Source organism: Mustela lutreola, chromosome 1, assembly GCF_030435805.1.
Source record: "Mustela lutreola isolate mMusLut2 chromosome 1, mMusLut2.pri, whole genome shotgun sequence".
Lineage (NCBI taxonomy): Eukaryota > Metazoa > Chordata > Mammalia > Carnivora > Mustelidae > Mustela > Mustela lutreola.
In genome coordinates this window covers 235753080-235774001 of record NC_081290.1, presented here as the reverse complement: position 1 = coordinate 235774001, position 20922 = coordinate 235753080, and the positions used below count along the sequence as shown (strand labels likewise).

The window sequence follows — 20922 nt, the reverse complement described above, 5'->3', positions numbered from 1 at the left end:
AAGCAATCCATGCATACATCAGGCATGGTTTTGTGCACTGACGGAGCCTCAATACCTAGAACAGTGCATCATACACAGGAATACAGTGTCATGAATATATAAAGTTAGACTTCTCCTCATCCCTCTGTACATGCTTAGACCTTTCTCATCAGCTTTTCATCTTCTCTTTCTATTAGCAGTTCTCTAATGGTCCAGAAGAATTTATCTCCCAATTCACCTGTTCCACCCAGAGCCTTTCCATGTCCTTAAATTCAATCCCCAGAGACACCTACAGACACAGCAAGGGCCACAATCAGGAGGTAATTTCATCACTAACAATTTTATAATCAGTTGCAATTTACAAATCACTTAGACCTATTTATCCCTTATATAAAAATCCTTGAGAAATAAGAGTACTCCCTTTCTTCAAATGTAGAAATAGAATCAAATGACCTACAGATCATTCTTTTAGAGTTCATAAGGTATGGTAGGCTCATCCTTGTCTGTCTCAAATTAGATCTTATCCACCTGAGTCTTTTACCTGAATTCCAGGAAAAGGTCCCCCACCAGTTTCCCTGATACTGTCATTCATCTCATACAATCTGCTCTCATCACTGTTCACACCACCAGCAAGAATGATTTTTTTTTTTTTTTTAAGCATCCATTAATCTTACTATTTCTCCAGTCAAATACATGTCGTTCAATTTGAGTCACTCTTTATCATGGTCAACTTAGGTCCACATTATACATTCCCTCTGTTGCGTCATCCCCTCAGCCCAGCTCCTACTCCTTCCCCACCCACACTGGCTGCCTTATGCGTTCCTTGATCACTCCGGGGGGGAAAAAATCCATCTTAAATCCATCAATTCCTTGAAAACTCAGCTGAAAATCACCTTCCCACACTGAGACCTAGCCTGAAAACTATTTTAAAATGCAAAGCCTGCACTGGTGTTACCTGTGACTAGTGAATCACTGAATCAAATATTCATGATGTACTGTATGTTGGCTAAACAAACATAATAATAGTTAAAAAAAAAAAAAAAAAAAACCTACAAAGCACTTTACCAGGGTACACCATAAATACTAAGCCCTGTGATGGGTCTTTTTCCTTTTTTAATGCTATTATTTCTTTATTTTTGTCTTTTCTTAGACTGCATCATTCATTTGTTATTTGTTTACTTTCTCTCCACTCACCCAGATTATAATCCTTTATAGATGCTTAATATTTACTGACTGTTCAGTAGGTGTTAATACAATTTTTTTTTCATCACAGTTATATGCTTTTGCTCTTGTGAATTTAATCAAAAGTATTTTAAAAAATTTAAAGCCCATTTTCTCCCATCCATTGGACACTGTACTAGCCCCCTGAGTAAACAATTAATAAGCACCAGATATGAAACTTGTCTAGATGTAAGAGACAGACCAATGACTTTTGAAAAGGGAGAAGAAAGGAAAATACACATCAAAATATTATGTAACACAGAGATATGATACAAGGTGTTCAGAGGTAAGAGTCCTTTCTGAGAAATTACCGACTCCTTTCCTTAGCTCTGTGCAGAGAAAATGGAGTGAGGAGTTTAGCAATGGAAAAGTAAGGAGTTTAGCAATGGAAAAGTATGTCTAAGATGATGGAGGACAAGTTCTAAATCAGGAGTGGACATCAGAGTGTCGTCGGGTGCTGCTGAGGTGAGAGTAAGCTATGTTCACTCAGAAGAGAACAAATTCCCTGCATCTGGAGCCCCAGAGAGACAAGTGATTGTGTGGGAGCTGGAGAGGTGGACATCAGTCTGATCATCCAGCCTCTCTCATCAGGCTAACCAAAAGTGGTGATTTATCAGGAAAGTTCTGGACAACTTTTCAGAAATTATCAGTACAAGAAGAGTAATAGGAGTGATGAGGGAGCAGGAGGCTGGCTGAGGACAAAGCAGGAGCTGGCGCCTTGCACCCCCTCTTCATCCTTTCCCCTCCATAAGTGTAGCATCCCTCAGGCAGCCCTGACTGCCATGAACAATAAGCAAATAGTGAACTTGCAGAGCTCACAATCCTGCTAGACAGGAGTCTCCCTTGGCTTACAAATGTTCTAAATCTCACTAACAAAGACGATTGATAGCAGGATTGTGACACCCCATCAAAAAGTCTCCCAACTATCTTAATGTTAATGGCTGGTCTAAAGACAACATTGATCCAGCAGCAAGGGCAAGGCCTCCGGCAGGCCTGGAACATCCTGGCACCTTGTAGGCCCTCTTTAGCATATGAAAACTCCACTGAAACCTTCCTTCCCCTCACCTTCCCCCAACAGCAGGGTACTTAACCTGCCATCCCTCACAACCCGGGGCAGCAGCTCTTCCTGCCCACGGGTCCTGTCCCCGTGCTTTAATAAACCACCATTTTGCACCAAAGATGTCTCAAGAATTCTTTCTTGGTCATCGGCTCCGGACCTCAGCCCACCAAACCTCACCTAGGTTCTAGAACTTCATCAGGAGGAGTTACAAGAGTGTCTTCTCCTTGGCACAGGCCCTAAGATTCCTTTCCCTCCCACAAGTCCATATAAGGACTCTTGTCTCTACTGGCTCTCTCAAGGAGTTTGGGCTTTTTTTTTTTTTTTTAAGATTTTATTTATTTATTTGACAGAGAGGGAGATGGCAAGTAGACATAGAGGCAGGCAGAGAGAGAGATGGGGAAGCAGGCTCCTTGTTGAGCAGAAAGCCCGATGCAGGGCTCAATTCCAGGATGCTGAGATCATGACCTGAGCCTAAGGCAGAGGCTTTAACCCACTGAGCCACCCTGGCGCCCCGGAGCTTGGGCTTTTATGAAAAGGGAAAACAGGGCCCCATCTCACACACTTCACTGGAGGAAAAGAAAAAAAGATTTTTCTATTTCTGAAAAAAAAGTTACTCTGGCTCACCTTAGCAAGGTAGAAAAGTCAAAACCTCAGAATAGAAAGAAGATGAGAGTAATTCAGCCTAAGAAATAATGATGATCCCTCCAAGAAGCAAACAAGGGTCTCAGTGTTCTTAAGTCTTACTTTTTCAGCTGTCATGCCATCCCCAAACTCCATATATCTCTCTTCTGCAGAAAACATACAAGCAGTCTCTCTCCTTTAAGAGCAGCTTCAGAACCACAAATTAAATTCATCCAAATACATTCACTCTGTTCCTCCCAAACTTCCTGCCCTTTGCCTTCACAAACTGCCCCACAGACCTTTAGGCTGAAGTGGAGAAGTCTTCGCTCCGTGGAGTTCAGAAGCTGGTATGGGCAAGACTGATTCACCAAGCCAGAAAACTATTAACTGAAAACAAGAAAGTTTCTGTTTAGGAACTGGGTAGAAATGAAACTTAAAATCTGAGAAGGGGAAATGAAAGAAAGGAAGCAGAATGGAAACTTAAAAAATAGCAGCGAGAAGACACCACAAGGGTGTCAGAAAAGGGTGTGTTCTAGGACCTGCACCAGCCAGGCATCCAGTCACTACATTCTTACTCCTACCCCAGCTTACTCCAGCATGAATATTTGAGTAAGAAAACAATGAGAAGTAAAATGATACAGCCTGAATACTCAGCATTTCAGTTCAATCCTATAATTATTTGTTGAGCTTATGCTATATTCAAGCCCCAGTCAAGCCAGGAAAGATAAAATAATCATCTGGAAAGGCTTGGCGCCTGAACTCTTGCAATGCAGACTGCAACGGGAAAGACAATCAGTCATAAAGCTCTGTAAATATGGGCAGACATAGTTACTATTAGCAGGTGATGAGGGAGCAGGAGTCTGACTGAAGACAGAGCAAGGGCTGGCACTTTGCACCCCCTCTCCATCTGCTCCCCCTCAGTAATATGTGTAGCATTCCTCAGTTACCCCTGACTGCCATAAACAATAAACAAACAAATAGTTAACTTGCAGAGATCACAATCCTGCAAGACAGGAATCTCCCTTGCTCTACAAATGTCCTGGAGATCTACAAACAGGGAGGATGCCTTATCAATAGCACAAATTTCCAGAAGCAAATAACTCTCCATTCCTCAAGCCCTAATGTCTCCCTCCCCATCATAAATGAAACTGGAGGAGGCTGAGGTAGAAGGGAATGTAAATGATAGCAGGATCATAACACCCCACCAAGAATCTCCCAACTAACTATCTTGATGTTAATGGCTGGCCTAAAGACAACATTGATCAAGCCACAAAGGGCAAGGCCTCCTCCTGGCACCTTTGTAGGCCCTCTTTAACATATGAAAACTCTGTTGAAACCTCCCTTCCCCTCACCTTCCCCCAACCTCAAGGTGTATAACCTGTCATCCCTCACAACGCGGGGCAGCAGCTCTTCCTGACCACGGGTCCTGTCCCCATGCTTTAATAAACCACCATTTTGCACCAAAGATGTCTCAAGAATTCTTTCTTGGTCACCGGCTCTGGACCTCAGCCCACTGAACCTCACCTAGGTTCTAGAACTTCATCACAGGCATCATTGTGAATAGTAAAAATCAAATTTAAAAGTTTCTTCAGTGTGAGCCGATGGAGAAAATTTTTCTAAAATGTCATTGAATCTTAGGAGTATACCAGTTAACTACCAGTTTCTATTTCTTATGCAGACAGGTCTGAAAAGGAAGACTTGCAGAAATTAACCATAGTAGAACCAAGTCAGTGTCTTGTAACCCAACAGCTAGGAGGCAGGTGAGAACATGGAGGTTAATACATGGCAGTATTCAAGCATAATCTTTTACTGAGTAACACACCTCCATAATTTTTCTTTCTTTACTTCCTTTGGGAAAAATTTGCCCTTTTAATCTCAGTCAGAGGCAGGTCTGGAACATCTTGTATTTCCTACATGCACTTTTGTGCCATCATCTATCTTGTTCTGATGACATGTTCTAGATGGGGAATTGCATGGTGGTGGAAGCTCCACCATGGACCCTGACTGGCAGAATGGCAGAGCACAGCAAACTTCACACATGAGCCAACATGAGACCCCGCAGGGCAAATGAGAAACCCAGCTTGGAAAATTAAAGCACAGATATTTTGGCATTGTTTGTAACCCACAGAAATGTAAGGTCATCGGGGCTTAGAAACTCCTTTTGAATCACTTAGAGCTATGAGGCAGGAACTGAAAATCATGCAAGCAGAATTACTGAGCCATACTGAAGTAAGTTTTTCATAATAATGAATAAATGTGTGATGCTTTTCAAGTGCAATCATAATCATCTAAATTTTGGACAAATTACATTCTGAAAGCTGGCATTTTTTAATCACCTTTGTCTTATGATCCTATCATCAAGTATCCTTCCTGCAGCCCCGTACCCAAACAACAGTACGTTTTATGAAGGCAGGAAGGGAATTTTCTATGTTCCTTTTTGTCTCAGTTCTATTACAAGGCGCTGAACACAGGGAATGATTTTTCTTTTTATTAACATATAATGTATTATTCATTTCAGGGGTACAGGTCTGTGCTTCATCAGTCTTACACAATTCACAGAACTCACCATAGCACAGATCCTCCCCATCCCTCCCTCCCCAGTCCCTTCCAGCAAACCTCAGTTTGCTTCCTGAGATTAAGAGTCTCTTATGGTTTGTCTCCCTCTCTGGTTTCATCTTATTTCATTTTTCCCTTCCTTCCCCTATGATCTTGTTTGATCTTGCTTGTTTCTCGAATTCCTCATGTCAGTGAGATCATATGATACTTGTCCTTACCTGACTGACTTATTTCACTTAGCATAATACCCTCTAGTTCCATTCATGTCGTCGCAAATGGCAAGATTTGGGGGTGTTTTGTTTTGTTTTGCTTTTGATGGCTGCATAGTAAGGAATGATATTTGAATAGAAAAACACACAGTTATACAGCTCTAGTATTTTTTTTTTTTATTTGACAGACAGAGATCACAAGTAGGCAGAGAGGCAGAGAGAAAGAGAGGAGGAAGCAGGCTCCCAGCAGAGCAAAGAGCCCGACATGGGGCTCGATCCCAGAACCCTGGGATCATGACCTGAGCCGAAAGCAGAGGCTTTAACCCACTGAGCCACCCAGACGCCCCCAGCTCTAGTATTTTAATTGCATTGAACTTGCTAACAATAATCATGGTTCTGTTCCACTGTTACTCTTGTAGCCAACTTAATTGCTGTGGTGCATGTGAATTCTGGTATGAACCCTGGTATTGGTTCCTGTGCAGAACATTAACAATTTTTCCTGTCTTCTCTGTTTTGTTTTTAAAGCGTACTCAGATACTTCTCAATTCCTGTTGTTTACCCATTCTGTACCAGCGCAATTGAACCACATTACTTCCTGTGGTCTGTGTTTGGTTTTGTTTTGTTTTTCAGACTGAAAACAGTTAAAATTCATGGGCCCAAAGTGGGAGAGCTTTCATTTAGATTCTTTCCCAGCAGGAGATATAGGAAATGGAGGGGGATACAAAGCCCTAAAGAGGACTTTTTATTCCCTGATCCCGGAGAGCATAGTAAACTGGAATGTGGATCACAGCAATGCGCTGAGCTCCAGAGAAAGACTTTGGGTGGTAGGAGAAGGTGGTTCATTCAGGTTTCCAACCACAAGCCCATGTTTCCTTGTACCGGCAAGCTCTGATTTCTTCACTGATTTCTCCCACCCGAATCTCATGTCTTACAGGTGGTTCCCAGGACATCCTCCAGAGCCATCCTCCTACCCTCCTACCCTTCCACCCGCTCATCTTCTCTTGGGTCTCCGCGCCCCTCCCACATTTTCCAGATGAATTTTTTGTTATCTCTCTCAGACAAGCTCAAAATCATCGGGTTCTCTGTGTACGTGTAATTTTCAAATTACAGACTGAGCCAAGGCTTTACAGCACAAAGCTACCATATCTCAACTTAAGCAGAAATGTGTAACAGGTACTGGTATTTGGGTTTTAGAAGTAAGGGAGTTCTGGAGAGCTGAAGAGAAGAGATCCTTTTACACCCCGTACTGCCAAAAATCTCTTTCTTCACATTTCAGAAGCTCTTGCCCTCACACAAACTTCTCACATGAAGTCTGGAGGGAAAGCTTAGGTGTTTGGGGCTAGGATATGAGGTCAAATCAGAGATTCAAAAGGAATAAAAGGATGGATATGGGATTTATAGGAGGCATGAGAAAAGACGAACTATTTGGAACTCATCTTCTTGGTCCTTGCAATCAGCTCACCTACCCTGTCCCTGTTCACACCCCATAAATATACACACACTTGGAGCCCTGCACTCCCCTCTAATTGTCAGCAAGATTTACAGAGCAAAAATAGACTATCCCAAAGTCAAACCTACTGTACATCTCTACCTTCGCCATGACATACGATATCATCCTTTCTCTTTTCTCACCTCTGATAATGAAAAAAGGGACAACCACTTTGAAAAACATGTGGTAGTTTGTTATGACATAAAATATGCATTAATTCTAAAAACCAGGAAATCAATTTACAGTATTCACTCAGAAAGGATGATCGGTTTGGATTTTTCCAGGAGTCAACAGATTCCATCCAAGCCTGCATGAGGAACCACTGCAGAACCAATTCTGGAAGAAAGGGAGAACCTGCATTTATTCATTCCTGAGGAATATCAGAGTCCATCAGCTCCCTGGGAAGAATGAGGCAAACCAGGAGACATCGAAGTTTGGTTTAGGACATTGCTGAGAAATCCCATAAAGTACTCTGGACTCTTCCCATATAGTCATGAACAATAATTGAGTAAAGCCAGGCAGACAGAAGGAGATTTCTAGAGAAAAAGAATTACTGCAGAAACAGGGGAGGATATTAACTTTTCATTAGTATATTCAGTTGAGGAGGCTATTATAATTATGAAATAAGACTGGGCAGCTATGAAAGCAATAAGAAAAAACTCTTATAATGCTAAAATATTTATTTTGCAATCAGATGAAATTCTTTAAAAAATCTGTAAGTATGTAAGCAAGTTATTCTATTAGTTACGACAAAGCAAAGGCAGGGGTGCCTGGGTGTCTCAGTGGGTTAAAGCCTCTGCCTTCGGCTCAGGTCATGGTCCCAAGGTCCTGGGATTGAGCCCCGCTTTGGGCTCTCTGCTCAGTGGAGAGCCTGCTTCCCCCCTCTCTGCCTACCTCGTTGCATACTTGTGATCTCTATCTGTCAAATAATAAATAAAAATAAAAATAAAAAAAGAAAAGAATTTCTGTTTAAAAAAAAGACAAAGCAAAGGCAATAATTTTGAAAGTAAACTAATATGTGTTTTTTAAATAATTTATTTCCAAGTCACAGGTAAAGGGAATGCGAAAACTAACGGACACCATTCTAAATCACTGCTCATATGTTACAAAATAATAACAATTATTTAAAATATTCTGTTACTTAATTTTAACCATAACTCATCAAGTGATTTTCATTGTTTTGTTTTGTTTTTTAAATGAGAAAGCATATCTCATAAAATTTAGTTTATTTGATAAGGGTCAGTATGTGGCAACACCAGAATTATAATAAAAGTCCACCTGTGATATAGAGAAATACCGCATGATCTCACTTATATGCAGGATCTGCAACAGTTACACTGGGAAGTAGATATTACAATGGTGGTGGTCCAGGCTGAGCAGAGAAGGAAATGGGGAGACACACACACACACACACACACACACAATGATAGCCATGTAGAGGTGATGCATATGTTTATTAGCCTGATTATGATGATCATTTCACAACATAAACATGTATTCAACCATCAAGTTGTATACCTTAAATATTTATAACTTTTATATAGCAAGGTTTTATATAGCAAAGCTGTTAAAAACCTGAAAATAAGTCTTCCTATAAGGGTGTGTGTGTATATCAAAAATAGAACTGGAATAATCTTGACAGTGGTGCCAAGGATCTGAAAAATGAGGGAAGTTGAGGAAAGTATACAAGGCATGTCTCTGTATTATTTCTTACAAATGTATGTGAAGTTACAGTTATCTTTTACTTTTTAAAAATGTAGACAATTTTGGAAATTCTTCTCTAGGGTGCAAGTTGTCCTTTGCTTTTGCATCCTTGGCTGAGCTTTGTTTCCAGGTGGCAGACAGGGCCTGGGCAGAAGCGTGAGTATTCAGAAACCTCTGGGTTTTTCAAGAGAACTGGGCATAGGACTCAAGAAAGACAAGTGAAAAGAGGAAAGGCTGCAGAACTGGGCAGGGACCCTGTCATCAAGCCTGCTTTACACAGGTGAAGGGAGCACTGGGAATTTCTCCATAGGATCACAAACACACTGTATATTTACAAGTACAAGAAGCAAATGGATTGGCTTTCCTAGATGCCTCCAGCTTTGAGATCATGGCATTTCCCTCTCCCTCCTGAGACAGGGCAGACAGGGATATCATCTGCTATCCCTAACTACTACAGAAGTGACCCAGATGCTGAACTATCAAAAGGAGCACTGCCTCGTGTACTTTGGACACGTCTCATTTCATAATTTTGCACATTTTCATTATTACGATCCTGTCACATTTTCTGCTACTTCTAGAGGACATTTTTATATTCCTCAAATTATTCATTGTAGCGATGGGGTAGCAGGAAGGCAGAGGTCAAAGGGAAAATTTAGAAGATCAATTTCCTCCAGTTTCCATGGATGAGTCCTAAGATATAGGGGAGCTGTGTGTGCGCACACACACACACACACAGTGTACACACACAGATTCTAGAAATATTCACCTTGGAATCCTTTGCGTCATCAAAGGTCATCCAAAGATGAGGCCCATAGGGTTCTGGGGACAAGCAGGAGTGAGAGCAGATACTGTTTAACCAGACAGCCCACTTCTTTTCTCCTAGCTCTGAATATAATTAAAGAAGAGTTGAGAATAAGAATGCTGAAAGACATAGGGATGTCTTTTATGAACAAGCCCCAAATGAACATCCATTGTAGTGATAACACGGCTCCAATCTTACTGAAGGAGGAGAGTAAGTTTCCTCTACCTTCCTGAGAACTTCCAAGTCACTGCAAAAGGAAAGCTGATCACGCAAGCAAAACACTTTCCTACACCACTGTTAAGAAATCCCACGATCATACCTCTCTTACTGTATCACTGTGAATAATAACCTTTTAAAGCTGGGCAAACTGCCCAAATCGAAATTCAATTTCAATGAAATAGAATTACTGCAGAAAAACTTAAAAAAATAAAAGAAAAAACCAGGCAGCTATAGAAAAACATTAGCTAAAATTTAAAGAAAATTGTAATTCTTTAACCCAGTTATTTTATTTCTTAACACAAAACAAGATTACCAAGGGTCTTAACACAAAACAAGAATGTAAGAACTTATATTCTTAATGTAAGAATACATTAAGCTAATATGTATTCTTGAAATCATTTATTTTAGTCAGAATGAGAGGGGGCAAAAAAAAATAGACACCTACTAGATCCCTTCTTAAGTGCTAGAAAACATTCTGTTGGTTAATTTTCACAATTCTACATCAGGTACATTTTTTTTTCTTTCTTTTCTATTTCTTTCTACCTTTCTTTCTTTTTTTTAACAAATGAGAAAACTGAATCCCATAGAATTTCATGAGACACTGACACAGCTTGTATTTTTTAGTAGCAAATATTTATTAATAAATCAAGATACTCAGGGGTGCATGGTGGCTTAGTAGGTTAAGCATCTGCCTTCAGCTCAGGTCACAATCTTGGGAGTCCTGGGGTGGAGCCTCATGTCGGCTCCCTGGTCAGTGAGGAGTCTGCTTCTCTCTTTCCCTCTGCCCATCCTCCTGTTCTCTCTCTTTCTTGCTCTTGTTCAGAAAACTAAATCTTTTACAAAAATAAAAAATAAAAACACTTAGATGTTTATAATGACATTTATTTATTTTCTTATAGTAATTCTAAATATGCTGCAGTTTTCACACCAGGATGATTTTAAGAAAATAAACACAGCATTCATGTACATTATTCAAAGTTCCATTGAATTGTGTGGAGAGACAGGACAGGAACCCAGACACTCTGGACACAAAACTATCACTCTTAGTTATTAATTTTTATATCTTCTCCTGAATGAAGGGTGTTCAAATGGAGGAAAAGAAGGCAGCAAGGAACAGATGGTGAGAATGGTGCAGATAAGCTTGAAGCATCAGCTGCACCCAAGGCAACAGGCACTACAAGGAAATTAGCAGGGGTGTAAGAAGGTTCAAGAGCTTGGTGAGCACAGACTACAGTTGTCACAGACTACATGTGTCATTACATTTCACAGGGTTGAAAAACGGAAAAGCTTCCTGAGAAAAGGAACATGAAGAGAATTTATAGATGAGAAACCCGTGGTTTGTGACACTCAAAAATGAGACAGTGCCAGCCTCATAGTCTAGGAAAGCTCCAACACAGTGGGGAGGGACAAACAGGACCAGGATTAAGATGAAGGGATCAGAGAAGGATGACTCCTCAAAAGCATTATATTCAAGTTGATGTGTCACCTTTTAATGCAGTAATCACATGTGGTAGAAACACAGAATGAAGATGTTGTCATTTTAATCATGTCTATCATGAAATTTCACATTGGGTTCTGGGCATTTTCCTTCCTATACCTCCAGGATCTACCTCCCAGTAATGTTTCCCAAAACCCAATAACCAGGGAGCCCAGGACAAATTAATTGTTATTATATGCATTATTCCGTTTCCAACAGCGCATACATCTCATTTGTCTTTTTATCTGTAGAAACCGGCAGTATATGTTGTATTTTCGAGATGATTTGGAGTCATGTGAGCTGCAGAAAAATTGGGGCTGGGTGAAAGACATGACATAGCTTTATTCGTGACACTGTGAGAGGGATTTTGGGAATAACTTGAGTGAGAACTCAGAAGAATTCTGTTCTGTTCTTGTTCTTCTCAGAGGCAGAATATGCATGTATGTGTTAGAAAGGAAAACATGGGTGTTGGAACATGAGACCTACTAGGAATGAAAAATTCTGAAAGGTGATGAGAACAAGGTGGCTTGATGACACTGATTTCTCTTCACCTCAGTAGCACTGCATATTGTCAGCTCTCAAATAATAAAAAAAATATAATCAAGACAAGCAAAGGAGGCAGCCCTGAAATCTCTTTCCCCTAAAGTATAGGGGAAGGACTGGGGACTATGGCAAGGTAGTGAACTGGTGAAGGAGATTATGCCCCAGACACCTGGCCACTCCCCATCAAATATGACCATATCATCATGTGATGTCCTTTGTGTTCTCTCTCCATACCTAGAAATTGTACCCCTTTCTCCTTTAGGCCCCTGCCCACAAGACTCTCACAGCCACTTACCATGCTCTAGCATTCCTCACCTATAAACATTTGCATTATCTCTTTCAGAACAGAAATTCCGGACACTTTCTTTTGTTCCTTGAGAAAAGCTTTTTGTTTCTTCAGAGACAAGTTCTTACTCCTAAAGATGACAAAAATTGAAACCCACATTTCTGAATTTTTGTCCTTCCAAAATGACTGACTTCCTATTCACCCCATTGAAGAGTTTGAACCCTCCTCTCCAGAGACCCTGAGAAAGAGGACAGCAGACTCCTGACCTTGGAGCCAGAAGAAATGTGTTCATGTCTACATTCCCAGTCTCCCTTTCTATGACCTTAGGAAAGTCTTGAGGTCTCAGAGACACAGTTTCTTCCTTCAAAAATTAAATCAACCTCTCCCTCTCGATCTCCTAGAAGTTTACGAAATAATGGATATAACAAAACAAAACTTTGGTACCTTGAAAAAAACTTAATGTATGGAAAAGTCACTGCATGGATGTGGATTCCCAGGGCAGATGATCAGAAAGTGAGGTTGCAGAGCCTGACTCCTGAGTGTCTGGAACATACCACGTGTGGAATATTATCTGGGGAGAACCAAGCTCTTTAAACTCTGCCCAGTAGGGAAGCCCTCAGAATAACACCTGAGCTTTTAAGTTTTCTGGGAAAATTTGCAAACACTCAGAACAGAGGACACAAACACCAAACTAATGATGGCCTGAATTTCAGGTGTTAGAAAAAAGCTTGATGCTGTGAGGTAGGTGTGCAAATTTAGACACAAGGATGTTACCTTTCCATTCTGCCTTCTAAAGTATGTGACCAAGATGGATCACTTGTGTGTACTAAAGCCAAAATATTCCCCGAGATTCAAGTCTGTTTTTGGAGATCTAAACAGAGCCATATAGAAGGTCTCTTCAATTCCCAGGGCAGAAGTTTAAATATAAGGAAATTTTCTCCAATTCCAGGTGCTTGGCAGGTGAAGCAGACATGAACTTACCATGATAAGACAAACAGCTATGAAATACAAGTACCTGAGTTAGATACGGGTATACAGGTGGATAAAATTTAAGAGATCTGCCACCTCTTACCCCCTGTACTGCTACTGACCCACACTGGTCCATTCTCAATAGTTACAGAACCCTCAAACCACGATTTGTGAACAGAAATTTGGCATATAGGAGCTCCTGGATGGCTCAGTGGGTTAAAGCCTCTGCCTTAGGCTCAGGTCATGATCCCAGGGTCATGGGATCGAGCCCCGCATCGGGCTTTCTGCTCAGCAGGGAGCCTGCTTCCTCCTCTCTCTCTGCCTGTTTCTCTGCCTACTTGTGATTTCCATCTGTCAAATAAATAAGTAAAATCTTTAAAAAAAAAAGAAAGAAAGAAAGAAAGAAAGAAAGAAAGAAAGAAATTTGGCATATAACTACACCCAAATTGTCTGAGAGATGTTTTATTCTAACTGATCATAACAAAACTCTAATGACTTTAAACCTTTTTTTACTGCACAAAAGGACCATTCTGATTCCCCCCACATACCTTTCCATGACGGAATGCACATCCTAGGGAGAAAAGGAAAGACGTGAGTCAAGAGGTAATAGAAACTCCCCCTTACAAAGCTTCATCACATCCTCACCAACCCCATGGTAGGAGTAAAGATGGCCCAATGTGAGAGCAAATAAGTAAAAATAAGATCCAGGCTAATCATTCCAGAAAACTCATTTGAGGTTTTCAGATTTCCTAAAAGGTAGAAACAGCTTTGAGCCTTGCAGAATTATAGCATGAAGCTTCTAGTATTTGGAAATGAGATTTATTTATGAGGAAAACAACAGTTCTATAATTTGTTCCTAAATGCATGAGATGGTTTGAATAATGCAATGCTTCTTTTATTTACTCAGTAGAAATGTAAAGTGATACACTATTATTTGCCAAACATCAGGACAGACTCTGGAGACTCAAAGATGAGTAAAAAAAGGAAAGAAAAGAGTAAATAACTGTAGTATCCCTGAAGAAGTTTACATGGCTTTGAGGAGGATACAAGCAAATATATTGTTCGGTGTTTTCCAATTTTCAATTATCTCCTCATTTTAAACACTATTTACAGTTGACCTTGTCCAGTCTCTTAAATTCAATACACACATATGTGCACTTTTTTCCAACTCTTTGCATGTCTCTTAGATACTTGTTAACATAGGCAGTAGTAAAGAAGCCACAGGAACTAGTAGGTTAGGATGTCTAAAATGTAACTTACCACTCACCCACCAAATCATCTCCTCTCTTATACTCCATTGTTCATAATGTTACCAATATCCACTCAACCACTGTCCTAAAATTACAATTTTTACCTGCACTTCAGTCTCTACTGAGCAATTTAATCCATGTTGTTTTTTTTGTTATTGTTTTAATTTTTTGAAGTTTTTATTTAAAATTCCAGTTAGTTAACAATGTAATATTAGTTCAGTTTAGTGCACATTCTTAACAGTTTTTAGCTATCTGATTTTCTTTATCCTCACAGGTATTGTTTTGGTTGTTTGAATATATATCTACCAACATATTTGGTTTCCTTTACCTCAGCCTTACTTCTTTCATGTCACCAAAAACAGGCCAACAGGTGGATCAATAAGTGAAAAAAAAAAATTGCTCTCTGTATTAGGGCTTTTATGTTGTATATGCCAAAAAAGAAAACCAGATTAAGTGGAGAAAAGGATTTGGGAGGGCAGCTATAACTTTAATCAAAGATGAATTTTGAACCTCAAATCCTATCATCATGATCTGGTCTATGTCCTCCAAATTTTATTTATTCCCTCTATATTGACTCTCCGTCCATGAAGGAAACTTGAATCTCCTGACATAAACTCCAGAAGAAAAGAGAACTTCTCTTCCCAGTTAAAAACAGTAACAATAAACAATAAGAATAAAAACAACAACAAAACACAAACAGAAAACAAAAACCAAAAAACTCTTATGCCTGCATGCCATTGCTCTGCATTGATTAGGTACCCATATTAAATTATGCCTGTGTTGGAGCTGGAAGGAAATGAAGCAATGTTGGAGATGAGTTTCTATATCTTACTGAAATTAATTTAGTATTAATCTGAAGTAGACCACAAGAGAGTAAGATGCATACTGTAATCATTAGAACCACCACTAGGGAAGGAAAAAAAAAATGAAACAAACAAACAACAACAACAACAAAAACCCCCACAGAAATAGGAAAACTTAACATTTCATACTCAAGCAAAACAAATTAAGGAGAAAGGACAGTGGAAGCTACAGGTGACACATGGGAAAAAAAAAACAGCAATATGAAACATGTAAATACAGCTACATCAACATTAGCACTAAATGTTACTGTCTTCACACCCCCATTTAAAGGCAATGACTGTTGGACTGGATAAAAAGCAAGATTCAACTATTGTGATCTGTAAGAGATGATTTTGGATCCAAAGACACAAATATGGCCAAACTAAAAAGACAGAAAAATATACACAATGCAAGTAGTTATCATAAAATAGCTCAAGTGCCTATATTAATATTACAGAAAATAGACTTAAAGACAATAAATACTATGAGAGAATGAGAGGATAATTTCAGAATGATAAAAGGTTCAGTAAATCAAGAAGGGATGTAACAATTACAAATGTAAATGTACACAACAGTAGAGCTTCAAAAGACACAAAGCGAAATTGAAAGGATTAAAAAGAAAAATAGAAAAAATAGAAATAGAAAAATAGTTGTAGATTTCAATAGCTCACTCAAAATAATTGATAGAACCGTGTGTATGAAAATCATCAGATACAGAAGACATGGATGATACTATTAACTAATTTGACCTAACAGACATCTATAGACTATTTAATCTAACAAATACAGAATACACATTCTTCTCAATTCACATAGGAAAATTTTATGGACATACAATATTTTAGTCCATAAGACAAGTATCAATATATTTAAATACTGAAAAAATATGTGTTTTCAGATTATGAAGAAATTATATTTGAAATACACATTAGAAAAAAAAGTAAGAAATCAAGTATTGTTAAATTGAACTGCACACTTTATAGGTATTTAACCAAAGAATACAAAAATACTAATTCAGGGTGCCTGGGTGGCTCAGTGGGTTAAGCTGCTGCCTTCGGCTCAGGTCGTGATCTCAGGGTCCTGGGATCAAGTACCTCATCGGGCTGTCTGCTCAGCAGGGAGCCTGCTTCCCTTCCTCTCTCTCTGCCTGCCTCTCTGCCTACTTGTAATCTCTCTCTGTCAAATAAATAAATAAAATCTTTTAAAAAAAATACTAATTCAAAGGGCTATATGCACCCCAATGTTTCCAGCAGTATTATCTACAATGTCCAAATTATGGAAATGGCACAAGTGTCCATCAGCTGACAAATGATAAAGAAGATGTGTTGTATATATATTATAATATATAATAATTTATTTATATATTTTATATATATGAGGCTGTGGTATATATTTGTGTGGGGGACATGCATAGATAGATAGATGATAGATGACAGATAGATAAAGATACATATGCCATGGAATATTACTTAGCTATACAAAAGAATGAAATCTTGCCATTTGCAACAACATGAATGGAACTAGAGAGTATTATGCTGAGTGAAATAGATCAGTCAGAGAAAGACAAGTATCATATGCTTTCACTCATTTGTCAAATTTAAAAAACACAACAAATGAGGAAAGAGAGAGAGAGAGAGACAAACCGAAGAAAGAGACACTTAACCATAGAGAACAAACTGATGGTCAGCAGAAGGGAGGTGAGTGGGGGATGGGTTAAATAAGTGTTGGGTTAAATAAGGGATTCAGGAGGGCACTTGTGATGAGCACCTGGTAATGTATGGAAGTGCTGAATCACTATATTGTATATCTGACACTGATATTACACTATATGTTAATTAACTGGAATTTAAATAAGTAAATAAATAATATAAAATTTAAAAATATATGGAATATATCTAAATCACTGCATTTATATCACTAAATACTGTATCAGAAATCATGGTCTCAAATAAGTAATCAAAGTTTTCTCTTTAAGAATCTAGGGAAAAAATGGCAAACTAATCCTAATATACACGCACACTTTTGTTCATATGTGTACACACTCATGTTCATGTATGCATACAGTCTCATGTTCGTACATTCATATACACATTCACTCACAAAGTAAACAATAAAGATGAGACCAGACACAAATGAAATAGAAATGTCAAAAAAAAAAAAAAAGCCAGGTGCTTGGGAGGCTCAGTTGGCTGAGCAACAGCCTTTGGCTGAGGTGGTGATCTCAAGGCTCGGGGATCGAGCCCCTGTTGGTCTCCCTGCTCAGTGAGGAATCCACTTCTCCCTCTCCCTCTGCCCCTCACCCCACTCATGCTCTCTCTCTCTCCCTCTCAAATAAATAAAGTCTTCAAGAAAAAAAAAAAAGAAAAAAAGGATTTAAAAAGTCAATGAAATAATGAAGTTTATTCTTGAAGAAAATTTTAAAAAAATTGACCAAAGACAACTAAACTGTCCGAGAAAAAGCACATCATCAAAATCAGGACTAAAAGAGGGGACATTCGTGTGTGTGCTGTAGAAACCGGAGGGATTATAAGAGATTATTATGACTACCTTTATGTCTCCAGATCAGGCAACTTTAGAGTGGACAAATCCCTACAAAGACATTTATTATCAAAATCTGACTTAATAATGGTAAAATATATAAGTAATCCTAATACATATTTTTAAATATTGTTTTAACCCTTTTGAAAAAGAAATAGGATGAGATGGCTTCACTGGTGAATTCAATTGAATATTTAAAGACAAAATAATACTAGTACTTCACACTTTTTTGTTTGTTTTTCAGGAAATGGAAAAAAAGGGAGAAAAATCTCAGTTTATTCTATGAGGGGGAAAAATAGGGTCTTAGAATGTGACATTCACTTGTTTGTGATCAAGCTGATTCATGAAGAGGTACCTGAGAAGTCCTTAGCACTAGATCACTGAATAGAAGCCTCTAGACTATCCCTGGATACCATGCAAATTCAGCCTGTCAGATTTCTGCACTGCACTTGATAAATATGAGACTGTCCCTTGTTATTTATTCCTATAACCTCTGTCACAGATACAGGAAAGGGGATACTGCAAGGCCAAAGGAACCTTAGTGTTATCATCAGGAAGTGCAAAGAAACGGGAGAGAAGGAAACTCGGTCTTCATTTTTTCTCAAATCTCAGATGCTGGGGCTTCTTCTTGAGTCTTACCTGCAGCATGCCTACTGTTGACCCCTGAAGCCGATGCTCTAGTTCTGAAATCAGGTCTTTCACTATCTGGCTGTGCTGGGCCACTTCATCCTCCACTGAGACAAAGGAGTTGAGAATAGTTTCCTCCTCGTTGTCCAGCCTCTGCACTATATTCTTCTCCTTATGCTCCAGCATAGTCTTCAGTTTTTTAAACTGTGTATGGACATACTTTTTCTCATTTTGCATATGATTCTTCAGGAATGAGAAAGAGAGAGTGGTAGTCAGGCTATCAGCCAGAGACTGGGAGCCAGAAAGAGAACTATTTTCTTTAGAAACTTCTTACTGGGAAATGAGAGAGAAGCAAGGGAGCAATTCTTGGGGATCCTGACTTTTCTCATTATTTTTTTCTCCATCACATTCCAAAATAATGGCCTCAAGTTTACATTATTGAGGCTAACCTGAACCCAAAGAGGAGCCTTGGGTGTGGCTCTGCTTTCACACAGCTGTCCAGGACAACCAAGTTCTCTATGCTTTACTCCTGACTCCATCCCCTCATCCTCAGCTGGAAGTTGAACAATACAGACAGAACCCTCAGTCGTTGCTAACAGTCCTTCCCCAGGAAGGTCAAAGACTCAAAATCACAACAGGAATTTAACACAGAACTCACTCGTCATCCTCTATGTGAATACCTCTCTTTAAATGTCTGTGTTCATTTGTAACGTTCATTTTTCAGTCCCCACCTTTATCAGGGAAAAGAGAAGGGACTAACCAAATGACTTTTGGACATATTGACTATCAGGAAACAAAAAGGAAGGGGGCTCCTTGTGACTAACACCCAAGGTCCTGTCTATATTTTTTGTCTCAGGAAGGATCTCTCCCTACCTTCCAGGAGGTTCTCTGTTCTCTGAGGTTAGCATTCAACATCTCTGCTTCCTGCTGCTCCTTTCTCACCTTCTGCAGAGCTGTCTGGAGCTTCTCCTATGGAGAGGAGTCACCAGAGTAAAGCTGTCAGATTTCTAAGTATCAGCATAGAGGATAAATGGAGAAAATATTAGGCCAATGTCCAAAGAGACTAGAGTTTACAGAATCAGTGAGAACAGCAATTAGAAACTATGACTTGGAAGAAAACTTGACGTGATAAATCTGTTCTTTAAGACCCAGGTGATGAGCACTGGGTGTTATTTGCAACTAATGAATCACTGAACACTACATCAAAAACTAGTGATGTACGTACTATATGTTGGCTAACTAAACATAATAATTAAAAAAATATTTTCAGCATCTACAGAAATAATCACTTTTTATATATAAATGTACCAATTATATTAACAAAATTGCATTCTATTCAGAAAACTATATTAGAAGATTTTCCAGTGTTGAATTATTGTGTTTAAAAAAATAAACCAAAATTAATCAAGAGGGAAAAAAAAGACCCAGGTGATAGACATCACCAGCCGTCATCAAAAAGAGGGGTTGATTCTGTTTGTATCAGGGCAACTATTAGAACAAACCAAGCCCTCCAGCAAAGAACGAACTTACATCTCCTTCTACCTTCCTGTTCAACTCAGTGATGAGGGTCTCTCTTGGGCACTACATTTCCGCCCGTCTAGCACAAGGTACAAAGTATCTACTTTTGACTAAATCTGTACCATAGGTTTATCCTTTTGTAATTTAATAGAATGCACAAAAATGTCCTTCAGACAAAAAAAATTTTTTTTTTTTAATGTTCATCAGGCCTTTAGAAGGTAAGACATCAGAGGCCTCAGGTCTATGATGACAAGGTAATGAAAGTTGAATGCAAAGTGGAGATTTCTCATCAAGTTCTATTTTCTGCCCTATATTCCCTCTATCCTGGTCTCTTACCTGGTACTCTTGGACAGCCTCATCCATGGGGACCGTTTGGTGACCACGGTGCTCCTGAGACCGCTCACAAACCCAGCAAAGGACCTTCCCATCCTTCTTACAGAAGAGCAAGAGCTTCTCTTCATGGCGTTCACAGAGATTTCTCTTTTGCCCTTCCTCAGAGCTCACCTTGACCTCTCGGAACCTCTCCACTATGTTGGCCACGTGACAGTTAGGCCGCAGCTCCTTAGCACAGTAATGGAATTGGCACACAGGGCAACTGGTGCTCTTCTCTTCCTGGCTTGTCTTGGACTCCTTGTTTGCTGTAGTAATGCAGGCTTTGCAGAAGCTGTGGCCACAGCCCAGGCTCAGGGGTTCCTTCAGGAGGTCCAGGCAGATGGGGCAGGTCACCTCCTCCTTTATGTTTGTCAGGAGTTTAGAAGCCATAGTAGCTGCTCCCTTGCTCCTATCTCTCCTGACCTCAGTGGTTCCTCTTGATCACAGATGCCTGCATCATTGGGAAGGTTAAAAGGGGGCAGAGTTGGAAAGGTAAGAATAAAATTACACTAATTGTGGAGAGATTAAGGACAAGCCCAAATCATAATATTGAAGGACAAGAAAGAAAAGGTAGAGAAGGGAGGAGTAGGGGACCCCATTTCAACCAGTCCCCTGAATTTAGCTGGATATCTACCAAAC

The 20922-nt window shown here is 39.5% G+C and overlaps 1 protein-coding gene across 1 annotated transcript in view; it reads right to left on the bottom strand.

Annotated features, from left to right (window-relative positions):
- Positions 1–20673, bottom strand: part of LOC131836613 (E3 ubiquitin-protein ligase TRIM22-like) — a 31062-nt gene extending 10389 nt beyond the window's left edge. The window contains exons 1-6 of the mRNA XM_059182225.1: positions 20248–20673; positions 19267–19362; positions 18406–18636; positions 13684–13706; positions 12196–12296; positions 10684–10693 (exon numbers count right to left, since the gene is read on the bottom strand). Coding sequence (XP_059038208.1) covers positions 10684–10693; positions 12196–12296; positions 13684–13706; positions 18406–18636; positions 19267–19362; positions 20248–20673 — 887 coding nt within the window. The remainder of the gene's footprint in view (positions 1–10683; positions 10694–12195; positions 12297–13683; positions 13707–18405; positions 18637–19266; positions 19363–20247) is intronic.
- Between the last annotated feature and the right edge of the window lie 249 nt (positions 20674–20922).